Consider the following 23805-nt stretch of genomic DNA (forward strand, 5'->3'; position numbering starts at 1 on the left):
ACGAAAGGGGCGGGGCTTGGATAGTACTCCCACCAAATGGGGCTTATGATGACAAGGGGCGTTTCTCACGATCCGGCGGGGCCTTTAGGAAAACGGAGCGCCCAGAGGGCGTGACCACAGCTGACAGAAGGCGGGACTACTTTCTGGATTGACACGAGTGAAGACCAGGCTTCTGCCGATAGCAGGCGGAGCTATCGTCGGCAAGGGGCGGGGCCACTCCAAGACCTGGGGAAGGCGGGGCTTCTATTGACAGTGGGCGGGGCTTAGGGAGATGGGGCGGGGCTTCTGTTGACAGAGGGGCGGGGCGGCTCCCTATCTCGAGTCTTGCGCCAATCCGGCGGGTAGAAGCCCGGGTCGAACCCCAGAGGAGCAGCAGGGTCCGGGAGTGCAGAGCCGGGCGCGGAACGGGGTGGGGGCGCGCGGAGGGCGCGCGGACGGGAGGGCCCCGCCTCGGCCGGCTCTTCCCCTCCCCCCCCGCCCCCAGTCGGCCGCCGGGGCGCGCGCCTCGCCTCGCACCCCCACCCCTGACTCTCCACGCTCCGTCGGGTCCGCGGAGCTGCAGAAGCGGTGAGCCGGTTCGCCGAGCGGTTCCGGGTGTAGGGTTCACAGGTCAGAGTTGACTCCCTGAAAAGTGCAGCCGGTTTGAAATGCAAGATGGCGGCGGCGGGGCGCTGAGAGGCGCGGCGGCCCCTGCAGGTAGCGGCGCGAGCGGGCTCCGTGACGAGCGGCCCGGGGCGTTCGGAGCTGCGGGTGGGAACCGGCAGCGCAGAGCCCGCGGCCGGCGCAGCCGGCCGGGAAGGCGAGTAGCGCGCGGGCCGCATGGAGGAGGGCGGGAGGCCCCGGGGCAGAGACCACGGGGAGCTGAGCTCGCTGGCCGCGGCTGGTGGTCGGGCGGACCGGCGCGGGGCGTCCGAAGGGGAGGGACCGGGCCTGCCTGAGCTTGGATCGCCGCCAGGGGACAGCCCCTGTGCCTCCTTTACGCTCTAGGTGTCTCTGCGACCGTGGAAGGAAACGGGAGGTGGGCTCTGTCAGGGGAAATCTCAGCACCCCCTGCCTACGAGAGGACTGAGCAACTTGGGGTTGTTGAGGGGAGCGAGAACCGGGTCTCTTTGGAAGGAGGTGGCGGACGCTACAGGGATGGAGCACCCCAGCACTGTCGAGGGTCCTAGGAGAGGTCGGGAGCCGTGCCCTGCGGGGGCGTGTGGCCTCGTGGGGACTCCGTCTCCCTGAGAGTCAGGAGAGGTTCTCTTGCCGGAGCTGAGGGCCCTGGCATTGGGGTTGGGACCCCGGGAAACCCTTCGGGGAAAGGCTGGGCACTCCTTTCCGGGCAAGACTCAAGAGTTGAGTCCTTAAGAACTGTATTATGCTTTGGGGAAGCCCTGGGACTTAGGTAGAAGTTGATCAGAGAGAACGGAAATGTGATCCATCCCTTTCAGGAGGGAGACAGGGAGGTTGACCAGGGACTGCTCCAAACCTTAGGGCCTAAAGGGAACAATCTCCTGATCTCGTGGAATGAAGGGTTAGGAAGGAGCTGTGAGAGGAAGGGGGTCTCATGGCAAGAAAGAGAGCTCTGAAGGATGCCCTTTCCCTGTGTATTTCCACCAAAGTTCTAGGTAAAAGGACTTGAAATTCTTTGTTTCAGTATGGTCCCTCTCCCCCACCCCCCAGTAACAGAGAAGGAAAAAGCCAAACTCTGGAGAAGAAAAAGGTTCCGTTTGCTAGCCTTAGGTTAGTGAAGGCTTCAATGAGAGACTCGGGGTAGGAGAATTAGGAAGTGGGAAAGCAGATGGACAGAGGAGGATGAGATTGGGCAGAGTGGGAATTCCACTGTACTTTTCTGTCCTATCACCCCAGCTCTGAAGAAAGACATGAGAAGAGGATAATCTTTGCGGGGGCGGGATGTCAGGAAAGCTAACTGACGGAGAATTTGTAATGTGATTAGGTTGGGATTCCATGTAACTTGAAAGGAAGAAGCAACTCATTTGGAGAGAGTAAAAGGCTAGCAGAAAAGGGAAAATCACCGGATTGGGAAATAGAGTGGTTCACAGGGAGGAGAAACAACTTTACCCCAGGAATAGCGAATATCTGCTGAGTTGGAGTGTATGTGTGTACATAACCTACATGAGTGCACCTTAAGATTTGTTGGTATTGGTCGTTGTTTCTCAGTCTTTGTCTGAAAGCTTTAACTTGTGTTATATGGTGCTGCGGGAATTATCCTTCTGAAAAATTATCCTGAAAAAGTCCTTTGTTTTTATGCCAATAGTGAGGATGAACGGGATTTGGTTCTAACAGGGATATTGGCCCTAGTCTATCCATAGATTTTTTTTTAAAATTTCTTAAGTAGCAATTCTGACTCTTGATTTTAAGCAAAAGAAATAGGAGTGCTGCCAAAAACAATAATGCTGTAACAGGATGTAAAATAGAAAAGGGCTTTTATGAATATTTTCTCCCCTGAATTTTTCCCTCTTTGCTCTAAGCATTTTGGGGCTAAGCAGACTAATTTTGTGCAAAATAAGATGTAAAACCTCAGGTCCTTTCAATATAGAAATGATAGCATTTCATTTATCAATGACTTTTTGTAGAATCTCTTCAGATGCTTTATTTAGTGATCAGGATTAAAATGAGAAAAAAAGAATTAAAATAACACTTGGGTACCTGATGACAGCTATGATTCATACAGATTTCTTGAACCATTCTATTCTTTTTTTAAAAGCACTTTAATGTCTTCAATAGAAATGCTTTAAAAAAAACACATTTCAAGTATAAACTAGTTTACAGCTGCACGTTTGGAACATTATTATTCATATGTGCTGTTCTTTGGTTCCCCGAAGTGCACGTAGGTCTAGTTTTATATTCAGTTCTGAACAGATTAGGCTGAGTGAACCAGAATGGCATTGATGCCAGATGGTTTGAAAATACACTAAGGCTGAAAACATAAATGTGCCTGTGCCAGTGAACGCTCATTAGTAGATGTCTTTATAGTGAACTGATTATTTCACTAGATTGGAGGACAGTTTATGAATGATGTAGCAATTACTTCACCTTTAATGATACTTGTATTATAAGAGTTCTTTTCTTCAATAAATGTGAATAAAGTTTTACAATTATTTTATTAATGAACTTGATAGCATAGATGAGGTGGCTTATTTTGGAGATTTTCTCCCTTTTCTTATATTTCACATTGAGACTGAAAGGTGATGTTATGTACTATACATTCCCTTTCTTGTAATGTTAAATGGGCAGAAAAATGTGGTATTTGGGACTTAATTTGCTTTAAATTGTGGCTTTCTATTTACATGGAAGTATTCTTAAAATTATTAAAATGATTACAAGTGTAGTTGAGGAAATAATCTTTTATGTACATTGCCACATTGTGGATTTGGGCTCAAAAGACTCTATTTATTTGAATATTAACAGTGTTGAAAGTTCAGTGCCTAAGCTGGTTTTTAATTTAATATCACATTCAATCAATTCAGGGAGGTGTCCAGAAACATCTGTTGCACTTTTTGTGGTAATAGCCAGTATAGCACATTCACTTTTACATCTAAATTTTTTCTAACTTAAAATTCTTTTAAACACCCTGTGTAATTTCAAAAGTAATTTAAATTACATTTCTTTGAAGGGAAAAAAACTATGATACTAGCCTTTGAATAATAGCCAATGTTTTCATAATATTATTGTATCCTTATTGCTTTGATGTATTTGTAGTCATGAGTAACCAGATTTGCATGACTGAAGCTGCTGATTTAGATTACATTTGAGTTTATATTTTGGAGATCTGTATTTTATATAGTTAATTTTTTAAGTAAATGTTTATGTAAATTTTTATGTGATTGCCAGGTTTGGGACTTAAAGAATACTTAATCTTTGCAGTTTATATGATCAATATCCCATAATGTATTTACAAGGTATAAAGATGGTCTTACATACTTTTAGTCTAAACAGATATGATATACTTTGAAAAAGAAGTATATATGACAGTTTAAAAATTACATTTAGGTCGGGGAGTAGCTCAGTGGTAGAGCGCATGCCTAGCATGCACAGGGTCCTGGGTTCAATCACCAGTATCTCCATTAAAAAAAAAAAAAAGACTAAATAAATCTTAAATTATTTTAAAAAAAGAATTACATTTATTCAAGGGAGTCAAATTGAACAAATCATTTTTATGCAGGATTTTTTTTCAGTTTTTAAGATTTAGGTTTTTAAAAAATATTATCAAGCTTATTTTAAAAATTAAAACGTTAAAGTGGTAGATATATCATATACATATTTATCACTTAAAATAAAATGACAACTTTGTCATTAAATTTTAGTGATTTCCTATTTCCCTTAAGATTTCTGGCTCTCTTTTTCCTCTTCCTAAAGGCCTTTTGCTTTTTTTGGTTGTTGTGAGGAATGAATGGAGATAGGAAAATTCTGTTATTTCTAAGCACTTCACTCATAATTATGTTCTTTTTCTTTACTAAGTTTATCCCCTTTTACCTTCCAGTTTCGTAAAAAAGAAGTTTGTTAAAATTTGACTGGGCTTAGACTGTACTTGGGAGTTGGGGAATGGTGAAAAGAGAACAATTTCTCTTCTTTACTATAGTAAGATTATTTATATCAGAAGTTTGTTAGTTCTATGAAACACCTATTGAAATGTGTCATATGTTAACGATTCATCTTGAAGCTAAGGTCAGAGAAAGTATGTGTATGGTTGGGGTGGGTGGCATAAATTATGACTGATTAATGTCTACCTGTTAAAGCCAGCTTGTTCTGGCATTGCTTAAGATGCTCAAAGGTATGAAATGGAAAATAAAATTTATTGTTTTACAGACTTTTAAAATATTTTATAATGCTTCAACACTTAGCAAATTTTATGTGTGTCTGTGCTGAGAACTCTTAGGACTTAGTCTCTTAACAAATTTCATATATAACAGAGATCAGTGTTAATTATATTTATCATGTTGTACATTACATCCCCAGACCTTATTTATCTTAAAACTGCAAGTTTGTACCTTTTAATTACCTTCATCCAATTCCTCCTCCCCCTGGCTGTCTACCCTGCCTCAGTAACCACAATCTGATCTCTTTTTCTGAGTTTATTTGTTTGTTTTTTGAAGTATAACTGACCCACAACACCAAGCTAGTTCTCAACATTTAGCAAATTTTAAAGACTATGTTTGTTGTATAACTTCAAGTCAATACCTTAAATAAGGGTCAGAAAAATCTAATTGTGGACTTACCATGTGCCAGGCAATATTCTAAGTATGTTACATGTGTTATTTCTTTCAATACTCACAGCAACCCTACTAAGTAGGTACTTTCATTAGCCCCATTTTATGGATGAGGGGGTCCTGGCACAGACAGGCTAAGTGGCTTGTCCAAGATCTCACAGCTAGTGAGTAACAGAGCTGGGATTTGAATCCATGCACTCTGGTTCCAAAGCCCAAATTCTTCAGCTTTATTTACAATCCATCCTCTACTGCCAAAATAACTCATCTATTTTATTATGTAATGTATATGGTTCAGATGACTTCTTTAATTTTTGAAGTTCACTCTAGTCCTATATTTTAGATAGATACTTTGAATTACAAGTGTTCTAAGTAATCCCAGTGTCAGGAGCTAAAATACCATCAGGAACGTATGCTTCCCGTCCAGAAATACTAGAGCTCATCTGTTGCTCCTCTAGTTGCCTTGTGCCTTTGTACGTCCTGGCAGCTCTTCTCAAGAGTCTCTCGTTCCGTAAAACATCTTGCAATTACTGTGTGATTTAAAAATGGATTCAAGTAGGTTACCAATTTCCTATAGTATTAATAATTCATTTTGGAAAAAACCTCCTCACTCTGGCAGCTGTTTCCTATCTTCTCTTCCAGTCCACATCCTGTAGATGGATGGCTAAGGAGTGTCTGAACAAGGAGCTACCAGGAAATGAAGTTGTAGCATCCCAGGCTTCAGAGAGAACAGGGTGCTCCACTGGGCCCACTAGGAAAATGCTCTTTTGTTTTTCATGAAAATAGTGCAATAAAGCTTTCAGCCTAAGATTTAATTACCCTCGAAGTATTTTACTAGAAGACTGGTGTATTTACATTATTTCTTGATTTTAGAGGGTTCTACACAAACTTGTATGTAATAATAGCAGGAATCAAAGGATAAGGTATTGAGGGAAATCATCTTTCTTTATTCATTCACTGTGGTTTACAGAGTTTCAGTGCTTAAAGAATAATAACAAAAATGCTTCAACCCTTCCAAAGCATTGCTGTTATTTAATAAGAGAAATAATTATAGTTTTTATTAAAATTTCCTGATTGATTTAACTACTATGAGTAATATTCCACATTTTTAGGCACAAATCTGAGTCTCAAGAGAATGATTTTCAATTTTGCTTGATTGTACAATCTAATGCTTAACAATGCACTGATTGGAAAACCATTTGATAGTAGCTTTCTTGCATAAATGAAATAAACATCAATCATTCCATTAGATATACCATATGTTTAGGGGTAGAGTATAACTATTTAAGTAGTATTGGCTTGTCCCCAGCATTAATGATTTACTCTATTCCAATTAATACATAGTAAATTAGGATACAAATATCAGTAGGTTTATACATAAGCAAATAAACATACACCTCCTGGAGGGGAGGGTAATAGCTCAGCGGTAGAGTACATGCTGAGCATGCTTGAGGTCCTGGGTTCAATTCCCAGTACCTCTATTGACAAAAAAATAAAAATTAATAGACAAATAAATGAACATACACTTCCTCCCAACTCTTAGTTTAATAAGTTGTCTTTCATAGCTTTTGTATACTAATTTTTTTACAATTCCCAATGTCTTCATCTCAGCTTTCATATTATAGCCTGCATATATTTACATTTTGGAAATTTTTATTTAAAATAGTATAATAGTGACTTGGTTATTTTATAAAATATATATATATTAAGTGTAGTTTTCAATTTTGCATTTCTTACTAATATTGAGTTTGGCGTTTAGATGATTCTTTTAAAATTTCTATGAGGAAATTAATTTTTTAATTACATTTACTTTTAAAAAGCCAAGGTATAAACGTAAAATTTCCTAATAAGACTGAGTTATATCCAGAGTGATAAAGCGATATTACTTTTTTTGTAGGAGATGGCAGATAGGTACATTGGACCTCTTGGTAATGATGGCCTGAGCTAAACACCTAATTTGAAGGGACACCCTTCCGTGTCAAAGAACAGAATGCTGAGGAAGCTGTGGCAAGTATGTGTTTCTCTTTTTTAAGAAATGTACTTTCAAACTTAAAAAACATAGGAGTATTGGCTGCTTTAATTTCAAAGGAAACAGCATCACACTTCATAAGAAATCTACGTGGTATATTTAGAATTGATTTTTCAATAACATTTGTTGAAATCCACTGTATATCAGGCACTGTACCAGGTGCTGTAGCAACTGTGGTAGACAAGGCAAATGAAGGTCATGAGGGTAGAGAACTTTTGTGTGCGGAAACTGATCTAGAAATTTTACTGTACTTTCACTTATATCCAGAAATAAGCTTCAAGACTTACAAGAACAACTCCTGAAAATATATTTTCAATATATGGTCCTCTAATAGTAATTACAGTTATAAAATATAAGATATTAATAATTAAATATTTTGATTTAAGTTAAGCATACCAATATTTAAATATTTGAATATGTTTGTGCATAATGACTTTTATATTTTATTTACCTGATGTAATTGGCTTTTATAAGAAGCATTAGATTACTTACTATACTGTTTGAAATATTTATCTTTTAGTCCAATCGTTATTGTAGATGATTCTAGAAAGTACTAGGAAAGATTCCATTACCATTATATGGTGGTTCACTATCATTTTTTTAAAAACTGATAATATTCTTACAAGTTGACATTATCAATACTAAATACTGTTATCCTTCAAAGTATTTTTAAAAATTGAATGATTATATCCTGTGTGAAATAGATAACAGTTACTTTATTTATTTTTTTATTGAAGTATTGTCGGTTTATAATGTTGTGTTAATTTCTTTTTCATTATAGGCTATTAGAAGGCATTGAATATAGTTCCCTGGGCTATACAATAGGAACTTTATTTTATAAATGGGGAAGATAATGGACAGATGAATGATCTTCAATCTTTCAATGATAATCTCACTTGGAATCAAGACTAGCATTCTTGTGCTAGACTGTGAAAGACTTAACACACTTCCTTGAGAAAAGTAGAGGAAAAATGTTTCCAGCAGAAAATTACTTTTGGGTCATATTCACAACCTTTAATAATAAGGATAGGCGATTTCATTAGCAGGCTAGCTTACAGTTTACGTGTCACTCTCAACGTGTTATGTATCTACCTACGTGCCAGCAGAAGGTAGGACGCCAGGATGTTGGTGTCCTAGACACCTTTCAAAAAGGCATTTCACTCCTCAAATCTGGGGTCAAAGCTTGTCAGGAGAAATCTGTCCAGCTTAGATTTCTTCTTTAAGTCTTTATCAGTGTTAAGGTCAGCTTTCTCAGGTAGAAAAAAACAGGTAGAGAGGACTGAGTTTCTAAACCATTAGGCCTTAATTAGCATTAGCAAAGGGATCTTCTGAAATTAGATTATCTTTGGTCACAGTTTCTTAGATGCTTTTACTTTGATCATATTCACTTCTGTCTGTATACATCTTGATACCTGAATTTTGATTATCTTGAGAACATTTTGGCACTTTTCTTGAGATTTCTCTCTTAGGTAATGATTCTAGGTTATAGTAATTTTTAAAAATGTTTGTTGTGGGTACAAATTTGCATTGTAAAATTCCTCATTTAATTTTTTTAAAGAACTTGACTGTTGTTTCTAAATATTTTTATATTTTAGCTTTGAAAAATGCCTCAAGTGTGTAAAGACCAAAAAAAAATTTTTGTAATTAAAAAAAGTATCCTCTTGGACACCTTTAAAAAAAAAAACCATGGTAGATAACCTTTGTTTTCATTTGACCCCATTATTCTTTATTCCTACTGTTATTTCAGGCATTCTGTGATTTTTGGTGGATTCGTAACTTTCAGTTTGAATACAAACATGTAAAAATAAGTATTTTCAGCTGGCTAAACAGAACTCTGACCCAGAGGGAGAAGTGAAACTAAGGAGAATACAGAGTCCTAAGAGTTCTCAGTATATGTATGAATACAGATTTCAAAAGTTTCTCAGTTTGTATATTTTAGCTGGCTAAGAACAGTTTTGTTTAGTTGGTACTAGGTCAAAACTAACACGATACTTAAAAATTACATTATCTTCTCAATGTTCTTACTGACCCAGAATTGGTGTTAAAAAACAAAGTTCGTTTTTAGTCACATAAAATCTTACCAAAATAACATGCTTTTGTGGCTAACTAGACCAATAAACTGTTAATCATTTAATTTGAAGTAGAAGACAGCCAAAAAAATAGAGGCTTGGGAATTCAGTGTAGCTATGGCCCTGCTTAATTATAAAATATTTTACACTTTTTTTTTTAACTACTAAGCATAGGATTTGAAACAATCCACTTTCTATAGTGTATTACATTGAGAACCTGTTTTTAAATCTCTTTAAAAATATAGAACACCATTAAAATATAGTTTTCTGTTATAGAGAAAAAAATGATTCTAAGTTCAAATTTGCACTTGCTATCTTTACAAGAACTGTGCCCTTTTCTCCTGAATTCCACTGCAGGACTAGTTCTTTGAATTTATCACTCTTGTTTCATTTTTGTGTAGTCTACAAACTCAGATATACACTATTCATATGTAGGACTGATTTGTTACAACAAAACTATAGATGTTGGTAAATATTTGTTGAATATTCTTTGCATATTTTAATAAATAGAATGTTTTATGTTTAGCATGTTTTGATATTCTATTGACTAAGGTAATTTTATCAGTATTTTACCATTGAAAGTGCTATAAAGTGAGCACAGTTGTTCTTTATAGCTCCTCTATAAATGAGTGTTTAATGAAGTAAAATGTATGTTATAACACACAATACAAATACATTTTAAAGCATTTTTCCCCAGCAAATAATTTTGTGGCCTTAATAGGCACTGTGTTGAGCCCTGAGTTTATAGTGGAGAGCTAAACAGACATTCTTTCTGACCATGTAAGAAGAACTATTAAAACTGCCCCCAATTTTTATACTGTGATGAAATAAATTTTGCTTTCATTAAATACTTTTCTGCAGAGAAACTCTAATGTAATTATTTTGACAAGTTAAGAATCATGAATTGATTAAGGAGCATTCTACCCTCAGGAGGAGAGCCAATGTGCGGATAGAACCGTGGAAACTGGTTTGGCCTAGATCTACACCCTGGAGATTATGGGTGCTCTTGAGGGCTCTTAGAACCGGTCTAACTTCTCAAACTGTGGGGCAGCTCCAAAAACTGTCTGGAATACACCTGAATACTACATATACTCAGGGACTACTGCTCCCCCTGAAAAAACTTTTATGTAGCACATGGGTATTTTTGCCTTAAAAATATAAACTATTTCCAGCTTGAGACAAATGGCCATAGAAGAGTTTAGTCTACATGCAGCTTTAAGGCCTTGAAACTATTATTTGTTGCATTTTATAATAAAGCAATGTTATAACAATATTAAAGAAAACTTATATATACCATACATAAAAATTTCACTCCCCCCAATTTCACACATGAAAATTTTATTTTTTTATATTCTCATCTAGTTTTGTCCACATGCATACATATTTCCCCATAGTTATTTTGTAATCAATATGCAAATTTTGTTCTGATTTTAAAAAATTTAACAGCAAATGAATAGTTTTCCTTATTTCATAATTACTTTTTGAGTATCATTTTTAATAGCAGTGTAACAATTGACTTGATCAGTTATTTATTTTATCATATTTCTCTCTTTTCAAACCTAATACAGTGCTGGATGCATTTGGAGCATAACTTTTTCTTTTCTTGGCAGACTTCACTTTTATTGTGTTTTAACTGCAAAGCCACCTAGCTACTCAGTTGTGCAACTGAACTCTAACCCTCTTTTACAGGTAAATAGTGCAAGGTTCCCCAAATTGATTTTGAGCTGTTTTGAGCTGACCTTCAAAAAGAGGATGAGATGCCTGTCAGTTTAGAGTGATTCCTGTACGGCAGTTTTCCTGCCCCAGCGCATTGCACTGCAATGATAAAAAGAGATGAATGGAAACCACAGCCTAGAAATTCTTACTCTGTATTTTTTATCCCTTCTGCTTTTTCATTCAACTTGTATGCTTTGTTATCTGATTAAGTTGTTTGAAAGATAGAAAAAGAATAATAGTAAATAAATGACATTTCTTCATTCCCAAAAGAATTTTTCAGGAGCCTGAAGATAGCATTAATTAGGCACCTACTGTGTATCAGAGTGTGTGAAGCATTTTCATTTGATCAGCCTCTGAGGTAGATATCACTCTTCCTGCTTTCTCCAAGGCAGCCTTCTCTGCTTCTTTTCTCAAAGCCTCCTGTAGTGTGCTTATATAATTCCCTATACTTCCTCTTTCATTGCACTGATCATAGTTATTCTAAGTAATTGTTTACAGCCTGTTTTCCTTGCTAGCACCTGGCAGACCAAAGACAGTCTGTCTTGGTCACTGCTGTAATCCTACTGCCCAACACAGTGCCTGGCACATGGTTGACATTCAGCAAATAGTTGTTCAATGAATTTGTTGAACTGAAGAATCTTGGTTTTATAGGTGAGAAAACTGAGGTTGACATTGAGTAACTTTTTCAGTCACCTAATTACTAAGTGCAGAGGAGACTCCAAAAGCTGTGGCTCTACCCTGTACCATGATGCTTCTGTGAATTTACTCCTCTGGGCCTGGGTTTCTTCTTCCATAAAAATTGGGGCAATTGTACTGAGGTCCCTGCTACCCCCCCCCCCATAAATTATGACTTTATAATAAGGACCATGAGGATGTCTTTCTTTGTGCTTTGATTTACTTTTTGATTATATACGTAATTGTCGAATTGAATCATTGGACCAAATCTTGAGGCTCTTTTAGGAGTTCTCAGTCTCCCTCTGGAAATATGTCAAATAATATACTGACTCTGATTTTGTTAGCAAACATGTGAGCAAAAAGTTTTAGGAGTAAAAAGGAAAGAATATTTCTCAGGTCTATGTAGTTGGGTATAGAAGTAACCCAAGGTTGAGGCAGTCTGTGATACCCAAGATAATCAGATTTTTAGTCTTTTGAATTATTTTCTTTTTAAAAGCCTCTCTTTTAAATAGCTTATTTAAAGTTAATTATAATTTTTAAATTATAAATTTAATTTAAATTTTTTAATTTAAATAAATGTAATTTATAATTTTAAAATCTCAATTCCTTTCAAAGACCAGTGCTTCAAAGACCAGTGCTTTTCAAAGGAAAAAAGCACAATCATGTGTATACATCATTAGACTGTAATATGAATATTTTGTAATTTTCATGACTCTAGCAAAAAATATTTAAGCTTTTAAAATTTGGTTTGTATCTGTTTCAGTCAGTCTGACCATTTCTGGTCATTTCGTATCTGACCACTCTGAGCTAGTGAGCTATAAGAAAGAGAAATAAGAGTAATAATTTGGTAGCATATTCCTATTTTTATACTAGATAAGAGAAAAAGTGAGAAGTTTAACCCAAGAGCTAGAGAACCAGAGTAATAAAGGGATCCTATCTCCTCAAATTTCTCTTCTGTACCTTTTATTAGTCCTGCCTACTCTGCCCTTGGTGCCCCAGGCCTGCCTTCTATAGTGAAACAACCTGAAAGGACACACTAAATTCACTCTAGCTTTCAAATTACATGGCTCAGCAGTGGCAGGCTGAGGATTTTTGATGAAAATGATATATTGTCTTGAAAGTATTTACGTTTTTAAGGCAAAAGCTTCAGATAACATCTCGGAACCCATCAGAGGTGGGAGTAGTGGTTGTGGGATCTGTGGGGTGGGGTCTGGAAGTAGTTTAGCTTCTGTACTCCTCCATCCAGATAGCTGTGTTCTTTAATCAGTTTTGTGCCAGGGCTTCTCATAGAATATTGTTTGAAGAAAGGGCTCTCCTGCTTACGATTAAAAGTTTCAGAAAACCACCATTTTAAGGAAACATAGTTTCAAGGAAAACCCCTCTATCTTTGACTTTTAGCTATTAATATACCCCAACTAAATATAATCTAAGATTCTATGACAATAACGGTCGCAAAATAGCTTATTCCCCTACCTTTCAACAATTCTTTTCACTGTCAAAAATGTGGAGGCTGCTCATTTGTTACCCTTCCACTTACTTAAAGCTATTTGAGGAATTCCCTGTTTCTAATGACAAAAAAAATGATGAAAAATAATGATGTTCACTATTTTGTTAATTGTAGTATTGTCGGTTTTCAATTTTGTGTTAATTTCTGGTGTGTAAGCATAGTGGTTCAGTTATACATATATATATATATATATTCCTTTTTATATTCTTTTTCATTATAGGCTATTATGTGTGTTCCCTATTGAACTGAATAGGAGACATGACATTATCTTGGTATATAAAACTTAGTTAAGAAATCATTTTAAATTTCAGTGATTTCTTTATATTCCCTTAGAAATCAAAGGATTTTTATTGAAAGAAAAGAATGACACTTTTGAGAGTAGGGATTTGGACTGTTGATACTACTATTACTACTAAGCTGATGCTCTTTAGTTTATAATATGGGAAATTAGAGAACAAGGGACATTTAGTCCAACTATCCATCTGCTGCTTGGATCCATTAAATGGATATGTAGTATGTATTTGAATAATCCCAGTGAGGAGGATCTTAACCACCTTCAAAGGCAGGACATTTTCTCTTCGGGCAGCTCAGCTCTATTTCCTAAAAATGTTCCTCCCTTTACTGAGTCATGGAGATCTGGTTTTGCTTTATAATCTTTGAAATAAACTTTTCAGTTCAGCTAAGACAAGGATTATGCTAGCAAATGAAAAGAGTTTCAATTTGTAGTTTCACTTGTTTTATTCATTTTCATTTGATTTAGAATTCAGAAGCACATCAACTTTAACTGATTCAGCATCAAAATTTTACTTTGGGTCAAATTATTAAAATGTATTTGTATGAAATAATTCACTTTTTCTTGATGATTCAAGGTCATTCTTGTGAATTTCAGCTACTATTCTCTATGGTGATGCCCTTTGGGCATTTTGAGTTTTATAGGACTGATTTCCTATTCATTCTAGTTTAGGTTAATAAACATTTAGTGGGTCCCTACTGCCAGGTTACTTGTATGCAAAAGGGGATACAGAAATGAATGAGAAATCAGCCAAGATAGCTCAGCTGGGAGAGCTTAGATAGATTGAAGATATAAAGGAACTTGGCTTCATCCATAGTTTCAAGAGCTTTGTTGTATCTCAGTAAAGCTATTACTTTAAAAAAGAAGAATAAAAAGAATGAGATTGGGGGTTGAGGGATAGAAATGTAACATTCCTCTGCTACAATACAGTAAGTGCTAGACTAGAAAATAAACTAGGGAGGAGGTCCGGCCAAGCTTAAGGGAGGAGGTGATCTATAGGACAGATCTATAGAGAGACCATCACACCCAGTGCACAAACAAGTGTCCTGGCACAAGGAAGGGCTTACACTGAGCCTCCCTGGAACAGCAATCATTTCTGTTCTGTGCCTAAAACATAAGGAAACAGGAGTCAGGAGAGAGATGGTAGGAAATTAACGTCACGGGCCAGATTGTGAAGGGAACACATGGCTTAAGGAGTTTGAACTTTATTCTCTCAGCACTGGGGACCCATCATAAGCTTTAAGTCAGGAGACTCATATGATTAGATATGTTGTACAAATTTTGGTAGCGTTGTGGAAAATGCTTAAGAATAATGTTTCTGAAACTTGGATCATTCATATTCTACCTTTGCTGCTTTTGCCATACTTGGGCATGCTTTTGGGATGATAAGACAGACCAAGAGGAAGAAGAGGGTTTAACTGATGGATTAAACTTCTTATATATTTAATGGTCATAGTCTTGAGTATCTGTGACTGCTTTTTATAGTTTTAAAGTTCCTCCCCTGTTAACAGGTGAGCAATTCACATTGATCATAGTGTACTTGCCAGGGCAGACTCTTTCTGCCCCTTCCCTTTCAGTATATAGCTGGCTGGCTGAAAAATCCAAATAAACAAGCCTGAGGGCTGACCCATGAGTACAGTACATGATTCAGTGAGTTGGCTTGGAGACATCTGTTTTGATCCTTAGAGGACTTTTTTCCTGGTTCTGGTCTTACTGTAGATCTTTATAACTGAACTCTCCAACAAGTTCACATAAGTGAAATATAACTGTAATTCATTGAAAAGATCATAATCACTCATTTAAAAATATTTTTTAATTTATCTTAATGTAGGTGATTGGAGTTGTGCTTCAAAAATTTCAGCAGTTCAACAGTATTTTATTTGCCAACCATAAGCTCTTTACTTGATTGCACCATGAAAAAGCTGCTAATGAGACTTGTTGAGCACAAAAATGGACTTGAAGAACCAAAAGCCATTGTTTTCAAATGAAGAATACTGAACAGTTTTAAGCCTCGATGCTTTTTAATCACCACTGAGATTTTCCCCGTAACACCAGAATGGCAAGCAGGCGAAAATCCACAACACCCTGCATGGTCCTTGCCAGTGAACAGGATCCAGACCTCGAGTTGATATCGGATTTGGATGAAGGTCCTCCTGTACTTACACCTGTAGAAAACACCAGAGCAGAGAGCATCTCAAGTGATGAAGAAGTTCTTGAATCCGTGGATTCTGACAATCAGCAAAATAAAAAAGTTGAAGGTGGCTATGAATGTAAATATTGTACTTTCCAAACTCCAGATCTAAATATGTTTACTTTTCATGTGGATTCAGAACATCCCAATGTAGTGCTAAATTCATCCTATGTTTGTGTTGAATGCAATTTTCTCACCAAAAGGTATGATGCACTTTCTGAGCATAATCTGAAATATCACCCAGGAGAGGAGAATTTTAAGTTGACTATGGTGAAACGTAATAACCAGACAATCTTTGAGCAAACAATAAATGATCTGACTTTTGATGGCAGTTTTGTTAAAGAGGAGAATTCAGAGCAAGCCGAATCTACAGAAGTTTCTTCTTCAGGAATACCTATCAGTAAAACTCCTATCATGAAAATGATGAAAAATAAAGTGGAGAACAAACGAATTACAGTTCATCATAACTCAGTTGAGGGCATTCCGGAAGAGAAAGAGAATGAAATCAAACCAGACCGTGAAGAAACTGTGGAAAATCCAAGCTCTTCAGCTTCTGAATCGAATACAAGTACTTCCATTGTAAACGGAATACATGCAAATACTGCCAGCACGGTGGTGACCCCAGCAGCCGTTCTTCCTGGGTTAGCACAGGTGATAACCGCTGTATCAGCTCAGCAGAATTCCAGTTTGATTTCCAAAGTCTTAATCCCTGTTAATAGCATTCCTACCTACAATGCTGCATTGGATAACAACCCCCTTTTGCTTAACACCTACAACAAATTCCCCTATCCAACAATGTCAGAAATTACTGTTCTTTCTGCTCAAGCAAAATATACAGAGGAACAGATCAAGATATGGTTTTCAGCCCAACGTCTAAAACATGGTGTTAGCTGGACTCCCGAGGAAGTAGAGGAGGCACGAAGAAAACAATTCAATGGAACAGTCCACACTGTACCTCAGACCATAACTGTTATTCCTACACACATTTCCACAGGGAGTAATGGTTTACCATCCATTTTACAGACATGCCAAATAGTTGGTCAGCCAGGTCTGGTCCTTACACAAGTAGCTGGAACAAATACCTTGCCAGTAACAGCACCTATAGCCTTGACAGTGGCAGGGGTTCCAAATCAAACAACTGTACAGAAAAGTCAGGTACCCGCTGCTCAGCCTGTTGCAGAAACCAAGCCAGCAACAGCAGCAGTTCCATCTCAGCTTGTCAAACACGAAACCACATTGGCAAACCCTGATTCATTCGGCATTCGGGCAAAAAAGACTAAAGAGCAACTGGCAGAATTAAAAGTTAGCTACCTGAAAAATCAGTTTCCCCATGATTCCGAAATTATCAGACTTATGAAAATCACAGGCCTGACAAAAGGAGAGATTAAAAAGTGGTTTAGTGACACAAGGTACAACCAGAGAAATTCAAAGAGTAATCAGTGCTTACATCTCAACAATGATTCGTCCGCCACTATCATTATAGACTCAAGTGATGAAACCACGGAATCCCCAACTGTTGTCACTTCACAGCATAAACAATCCTGGAATCCTTTTCCTGACTTCACTCCCCAAAAGTTTAAAGAGAAGACTGCAGAGCAGCTTCGTGCCCTTCAGGCAAGTTTTCTCAACAGCTCTGTACTTACAGATGAAGAATTAAATAGACTAAGAGCGCAAACCAAACTTACCAGAAGGGAAATTGATGCTTGGTTTACAGAGAAAAAGAAATCAAAAGCTTTAAAGGAAGAGAAAGTGGAAATAGAGGAAAGTAATGCAGGTAATTCCAAAGAAGAAGCCGGAGAAACTTCTCCTGGAGATGAGTCTAGTGCACCCAAGTCAGGGAGTACCGGCAAGATATGTAAAAAAACACCTGAGCAGCTGCACATGCTTAAAAGTGCGTTTGTCCGAACACAGTGGCCGTCGCCAGAAGAGTACGACAAGTTGGCCGAAGAAAGTGGGCTTGCTAGAACAGACATAGTTAGCTGGTTTGGGGACACCCGTTACGCTTGGAAAAATGGAAACTTAAAATGGTACTACTACTATCAAAGCGCCAATTCGAGTAGTATGAATGGTCTGTCTTCCCTTAGGAAAAGGGGGAGAGGGAGACCCAAAGGAAGGGGACGAGGAAGACCCCGTGGGCGGCCCAGAGGAAGCAAGAGAATGAACAACTGGGACAGGGGGCCGTCACTCATCAAATTCAAAACTGGAACTGCAATACTTAAGGATTATTACCTGAAGCACAAATTTCTTAATGAGCAAGACCTTGATGAACTTGTTAACAAATCACATATGGGCTACGAGCAGGTCAGAGAATGGTTTGCCGAACGACAGAGAAGATCAGAGTTAGGTATAGAATTATTTGAGGAAAATGAGGAGGAAGATGAAGTTATTGATGATCAAGAAGAGGATGAAGAAGAAACAGATGACAGTGACACTTGGGAACCCCCACGACATGTGAAGCGGAAGCTTTCTAAATCAGATGACTGAAATGTAAGTTTTTAACCTGAGTATATGTTCACCAACCGTGTACATTCACAGCAGTCACCTTGTATCTGTCATCTTCACTTTTGACAGTTTTTTTCCTTATAAATAGTTTCTCTTATACCTAATAAGAAGAGGACTAGGTGCCATGAGTGTAGCCAAGAGAAATATGATTATCATGTGTAGTCTGATTTTTATGATTATTATATTTACTGTGTAGAGTTTAATGGGACCTTAATTTATTTTTTATGTGAAATGCTTTTTACTTTGTTTTAAGGGAAAGTTACCCATTCTCTAAGAAAAAAGACTGGTGGGCGGGTTGGGGATTTTCAAATACTAAAGATAACTAAGATGTATTTCTTGCAACCCTCCTTCACTAAAGCTTCATCTTTTTGCCTATTTAAGGAAAGAATTATTCAAAAACAAAAACTAAAAAGAAGGGAGAAAGACTTAACACCAGAGTGAGAGTTGCTCAGTTTTAGGATACTAGGTGAAAATGGGTATCTTTTTTTATTCATTATATTCCCCCCATACTATTAGATTTTTAACTAGAGTTTAAAATGCTTTATGTATTCAAATTATTCAGCATTGTAAAATAAAAGCCAAAGGTCTGTTTTTAAGTTATATGTAAATTCTTGTTTGCTTAGGTGGCATCTGTTTTTGAAAACTGTGATATAAATTATTTTCTGTTTTAGAGATCAATGGTAAATAACAGATTTGATATTAAATTAACTCAGTTTCCTAAAATATCTTCTCATTATTTGATATAAAACAAACCTGCCACCAGCAGAAACACAGTATTAAGTTAAAAATATCTCTCTGTAGGCATAAAAGTACAAGCAAATATGCTTTAAATTTGAAAGGTTTGGCTTGTTCCTTAAATCTTAATTCTTTTATAAATTAGATTAATTAAAATTTTACTGTAGTTGTAAATCAGATACCAATTTGGAGTTAGAACTTTAATTCTTAATACTTTAGGAATTCAATAGCATAGTTCTCTTCTTTTCTACTCTCTGTTTTGGTGTGTTCCCAGATAAGACTACACTTTTTAAAAACCAGTGCAGTTGTCATGAAATGTTTATATCTGTCAGCAGTCCAACAGCGTCTTATTGTCAGAAATCACCACAGTGTTCTCGAACAACAGGGGAGGAAAAGAGGCCTAGGCCTTCATCATATGAGCATATTTACTTATTTCCATAGTTTTTTGCACCCCTACCCAGTCCTCTACTTTTATGCTCTCTTATTCTGCTCAGAATTTCCTTAATTTCCCCCTATACCTTTCTCCCTCATTTTATTTCTTTTGTTTTAACAAATTATTGATAGAGAGCTTAATATGTTCCAGGCATTATTCTTATTGCTTAGCAGTCTTTTTCCAGATTTTTTTTTTCATTAACAGTTTTTTTCAGCCAGAAAAACAGGTGAAACTAAAAATGCACCTATTTTAGACTGAATCTCACTCCAGGTTACAGAGCATAATGTATCCTTGGGAGTCACAAGAAGTTAAACAGTCTTGTACAACTTCATCCTGAAACGCAGCCCTCCATTTCATTATGTCAGAAATCTTCAGAATAGGCTTTCTTCTGACCCACATGCAGAAAATATTTTTAACAGGCGCTTTTTTTTTTTTTTTTGCTAAACACAAGAATGTGCGCTCAGCCAAGATTAAATCAACAAATTTGTTGCTGCAGTGAATTGCTATTGTTGTAGTAACCTCTGCAGTGATTTTGGAGGGAGCTGCAACCTTATTCTAAAAATAATGTGAACTTTTCTGCACAGGTTAGTTTGACCTTACTTTAAGTTTGTGTGGATAATTCTTAAGCTATATATTAATACGCTAATGGACATTATGGTCAGAAAATTTACACAAAGCCATGCTTTTCAAAAAATTGTATCATATATGTTACATATTTTTGTGGTACATATACAGGCATGCCCTGCTTTTAAAATATGCAGAAGTCTAAAATTATAAAACCTATTAATTGGCAAATTATCTTTGGCTTAACAAAATAATTTTTCATCTGATAAAAAGGATTCACCATTAATTTCCTCAAAATAGTTACGTCTTCATTTAAACATAGTTTAATTTACAAAAAAAAAGTAACCAAAACCTTTCCAAAATAGTTATTGCAAAAAGTCATATACATATATATATCTTTTGCATAAAGCTAGCCCTGTATATAAATAGGAAGAAATACAGGAGTCTTTAGATTTCATAATCTGTTTACTACAAATACTGACAATGAAAATATATACTTCCTACTAATAATTTTTTAAATAAATTTTTACATGTAGATGAAAAATGTCTATAAGCAAATCTGGTATATACAGAACATATACGTTGGAGTTGCACACGAAATCTAGTGCATTCTATAAAACATATGTGGCAGGTGACCTCAGGATTAATAGGCAAATACAGAGGATGTATTTTCATGGCTAACTTATATCAGTTTTGTTTCTAAAAGTGATAAATGTTAAAATATGGTTATCTTTAAAATTTTAGTTTTTTATTATGTTTTTTCTTTTTATAGCTGCCTAAAATATTGGAGGAGAGTCAATTCTTCAGCTCCAGATGTCTGATTTACTGTGAATGGGCCCAGTCTTTGATGACACTGAAAGCGTTTTGGGGCATACACAGTCTCAAAAAGTAGGACCCAGTACCCAAAAGAAATGGAACTCAATGTTGTGCCAAAGTTAAACTACTGCAGATGGCAGAAGTCCTGCAATGTACATAGAACACTAATTAAAAAACAACCTGTAAAAATTCAAATTTTAATACAGTACATTTTTATTCTGATATAATGGAGACATTCTGATTCTTAGACTTTCTGAGGGGGTTTAATGACCACTAGAGCTTGTCTTCATATTTTGTTCAGCTTAATACTGTATATCTCGTAAGATGGGCCTTATTGCCTGGATTCTTTGATATGTGATTAAGCTTATAGCTTTGAGTGACCAAACATTTTACAGAGTAAAAATTGTTAGAAACAGGAAAAAGAAAAATCTGATTTATTTCTATGTCTCATTTGTCAGGCCCTGCACTAAGATTAAAAGTTGTGCATGGGTTTATATAATTTCAGTGTAAATGAAAAAACAGCCCATTGACTCATGTTGGAACAGGAAGATTTTGTGGTATCGTTGGTGCTTAATGATTGGATCTTTCATTGAGCACATTCATGGATACCACTATTACGACTTGTAATACTGTTACTTTTTTTCACTAGAAACTGAATTAGCATTTTATTAAACTGAACATAATCAGTACTGAAGAAGGAAAAGAAAATGGCATAAGAATTTGGATAGGGTGAAACTCTGAAATAAATATTGCACCAAAAATGTGAAAAAGAATGACGTAGTAAATATATACTTTGTCTTTTCTTACAGTCATATGGAAATCAGAAATGTTTGTACAGGTGTCAGATAAGAATTTTCAAGAATTATCTTTCAGTGAAATTCTACTTTGTGTAACAATTTCAATGAATAGAGAAAAAAATTCTGAACTGATCATAATGAATTGAAACTTAGCTTTTCACTTATGAATCATGGGGATGTTAACTGTTAACTCTTGCCATATCAGGAAACTGAAAGTTCCTACTAACTCATACACTTTGTAAAGACCGGTGCTGTTCATTCATGTTGAGAAGGACCCTTTCTTTTGTGACTATAGGACCATTTTCAAAATTTCATAGAAGAAATGTTCAGTTTCATTAGCTTTGGATTTTAAAATTTTTTCTGAATGACCAGATATAGTGGGCTTGGCCAGTTTATTTTATCTAATTTAATGAATAATAAATATTAAGCTCTTGTTTTTTTACCTATATGTTTGTTGGCTAATGAAGATGTTATGATAAAGCCTTGACTATGCATGCTGCTTTCATTTTTATAAACTTTTTATTTTTTAACTATAGCTTTATTAGTAATTCCAAAATGCTGCAATTTAGCTGATTTCTTCACTCAGACAGCTGGCTTTGTGGGTGGCTTTTTCATACTACTGTTAACTTTTTTTAAGAGAAGCAATGTAAAGACTGTAACAATTTAATGCACTAAACTGTTCTTTCTTTTACACGTTTAAAAACTTCTTAAAGCACTCTGTATTATAATGATTAAATTGCTCCCTTTTTTAAAACCATCGCTAATGTGGTCTGACTTTTGTTTGACAACAATTTTAGTGTTTTCAAAAATTGAAATGTCAAGTATTGGAAGTGAAGCCTTTGAATGTATTTATATTATGTTTCTCTTACAATATGTTAACTTTGTATAGCTGTAAATAACTATTAGTAATTTTCCCCCTATCTCTTTTATAGACTTGGCACTTACTTCTACTCTGATGTTTGCTGGCTTTTAAATATATTTATTTGATAGAGCAAAGAACCCTCCTCTCCTGGTTGACTGTGTCCTTGAATACAAAATAAAAGTTAGCAGTGATTAGTAGTTTTCAGTGAATTTTTTTTTCCATTTTACTAACTGAGTTTTTTGAAAAATTGTGGTAAAATGTAATAACATAATTTGCCATTATATCTGTTTTTAAGTGTACAGTTCAATGGCATTAATTATATTCAGAATGTTGAGCAACCATTACCACTATTTCCAAAACTTTTCATCATCCCAAACAGAACTCTGTAAACCATTAAGCAATAATTCTCCATTGTCCCCCTCCCCCATCCCCTGTAACTTTTAATCTACTTTCTGTTTCTATGAATTTGCCTATTACTGCTATTTCAAATAAGCAGAATCATATAATCCTTGTCCTTTTGTGTCTGGTTTATTTCATGTAGCATAATGTTTTCAAAGTTCATTCATGTTACAGCATGTATCAGAATTTCATTAATTCATTCAGAATGTATAATTCATGCCTGAATAATATTCCTGTGTGTGTGTGTGTAAGTATAACACATTTTGTTTATCTATTCATTTGTTGATGGATGGACGGTTGGGTTGTTTCTAGCTTTTGGCTAGAAAAATACTACAGTGAACATCAACATACAACTCACAGTGTGAGTCCCCGTTTCCAGTTCTTTGTTTGGGATATATATCTAGGAGTAGAATTGCTGAGTCTTATGGTAATTCTATGTTTTACTTTTTGAGGAACCATCAAACTGTTTTCCATAGTTGTCTGTAATCATTTTACATTCCTCCAGCAAGGTACAAGGGTTCTAATTTCCCTGCATCCTCACCAACATCTTTTATTTTCAGTTTTTTTAAATTATTGTTATCACCATCCTAGTAGGTGTGAAGTGATACCTCACTGTAATTTTAATTTGCAATTTTAATGACTAATGATGTTGAGCATCTTTTATGTGATTATTGACCATTTGTATATCTTCTTTGGAGAAATGTCTATTTGAGTCCTTTGCTAAGTTTTTAATTGAGTTGCTGTTTTGTTGATGAGTTTTAGTTCTTCATATACTCTGCATGTTACACTCTTATTAGATAGATGATTTGTAAATACAGTCAATTTTCAGTCACAGATCTGTAGGTGCAAGTTTGACTACTCATTAAAATTTATTTGTAAGCCCAATCGATATTCATGGTACTTTTGTGCTCATTCATGCACATGCGCATAGTGGCAAAAAAATTTTGAGTTGCCCAAAGTGCACATTCCCAGCTGAGGTCAAAAAAGGTGATGCTTTGCCTCTTG

General features: G+C 36.3%; 1 protein-coding gene across 2 annotated transcripts; it reads left to right on the forward strand.

Annotated features, from left to right (window-relative positions):
• Positions 1-370: 370 nt before the first annotated feature.
• ZHX1 (zinc fingers and homeoboxes 1) lies at positions 371-22598 on the forward strand. 2 transcript variants are annotated; one of them, XM_031439579.2, is made up of 4 exons: positions 371-567; positions 7111-7224; positions 15333-18179; positions 20699-22598. In XM_031439579.2, the coding sequence occupies exon 3, from the start codon at positions 15558-15560 to the stop codon at positions 18174-18176; it is 2619 nt and encodes an 872-aa protein (XP_031295439.1). In that variant the 5' UTR covers positions 371-567; positions 7111-7224; positions 15333-15557; the 3' UTR covers positions 18177-18179; positions 20699-22598. The 2 variants fall into 2 exon arrangements, with proteins under 2 accessions (XP_031295439.1, XP_031295438.1); XM_031439578.2 differs by lacking the exon at positions 371-567 and adding an exon at positions 576-696.
• The last annotated feature ends 1207 nt before the right edge of the window (positions 22599-23805 follow it).

This window comes from Camelus dromedarius, chromosome 20, assembly GCF_036321535.1.
Source record: "Camelus dromedarius isolate mCamDro1 chromosome 20, mCamDro1.pat, whole genome shotgun sequence".
Classification (NCBI taxonomy): Eukaryota; Metazoa; Chordata; class Mammalia; order Artiodactyla; family Camelidae; genus Camelus; species Camelus dromedarius.

What these genes read in the sequence shown, in the direction of transcription:
- ZHX1 (XM_031439579.2), top strand. Translation starts at nt 15,558, where the DNA reads ATGGCAAGCAGGCGAAAATCCACAACACCCTGCATGGTCCTTGCCAGT.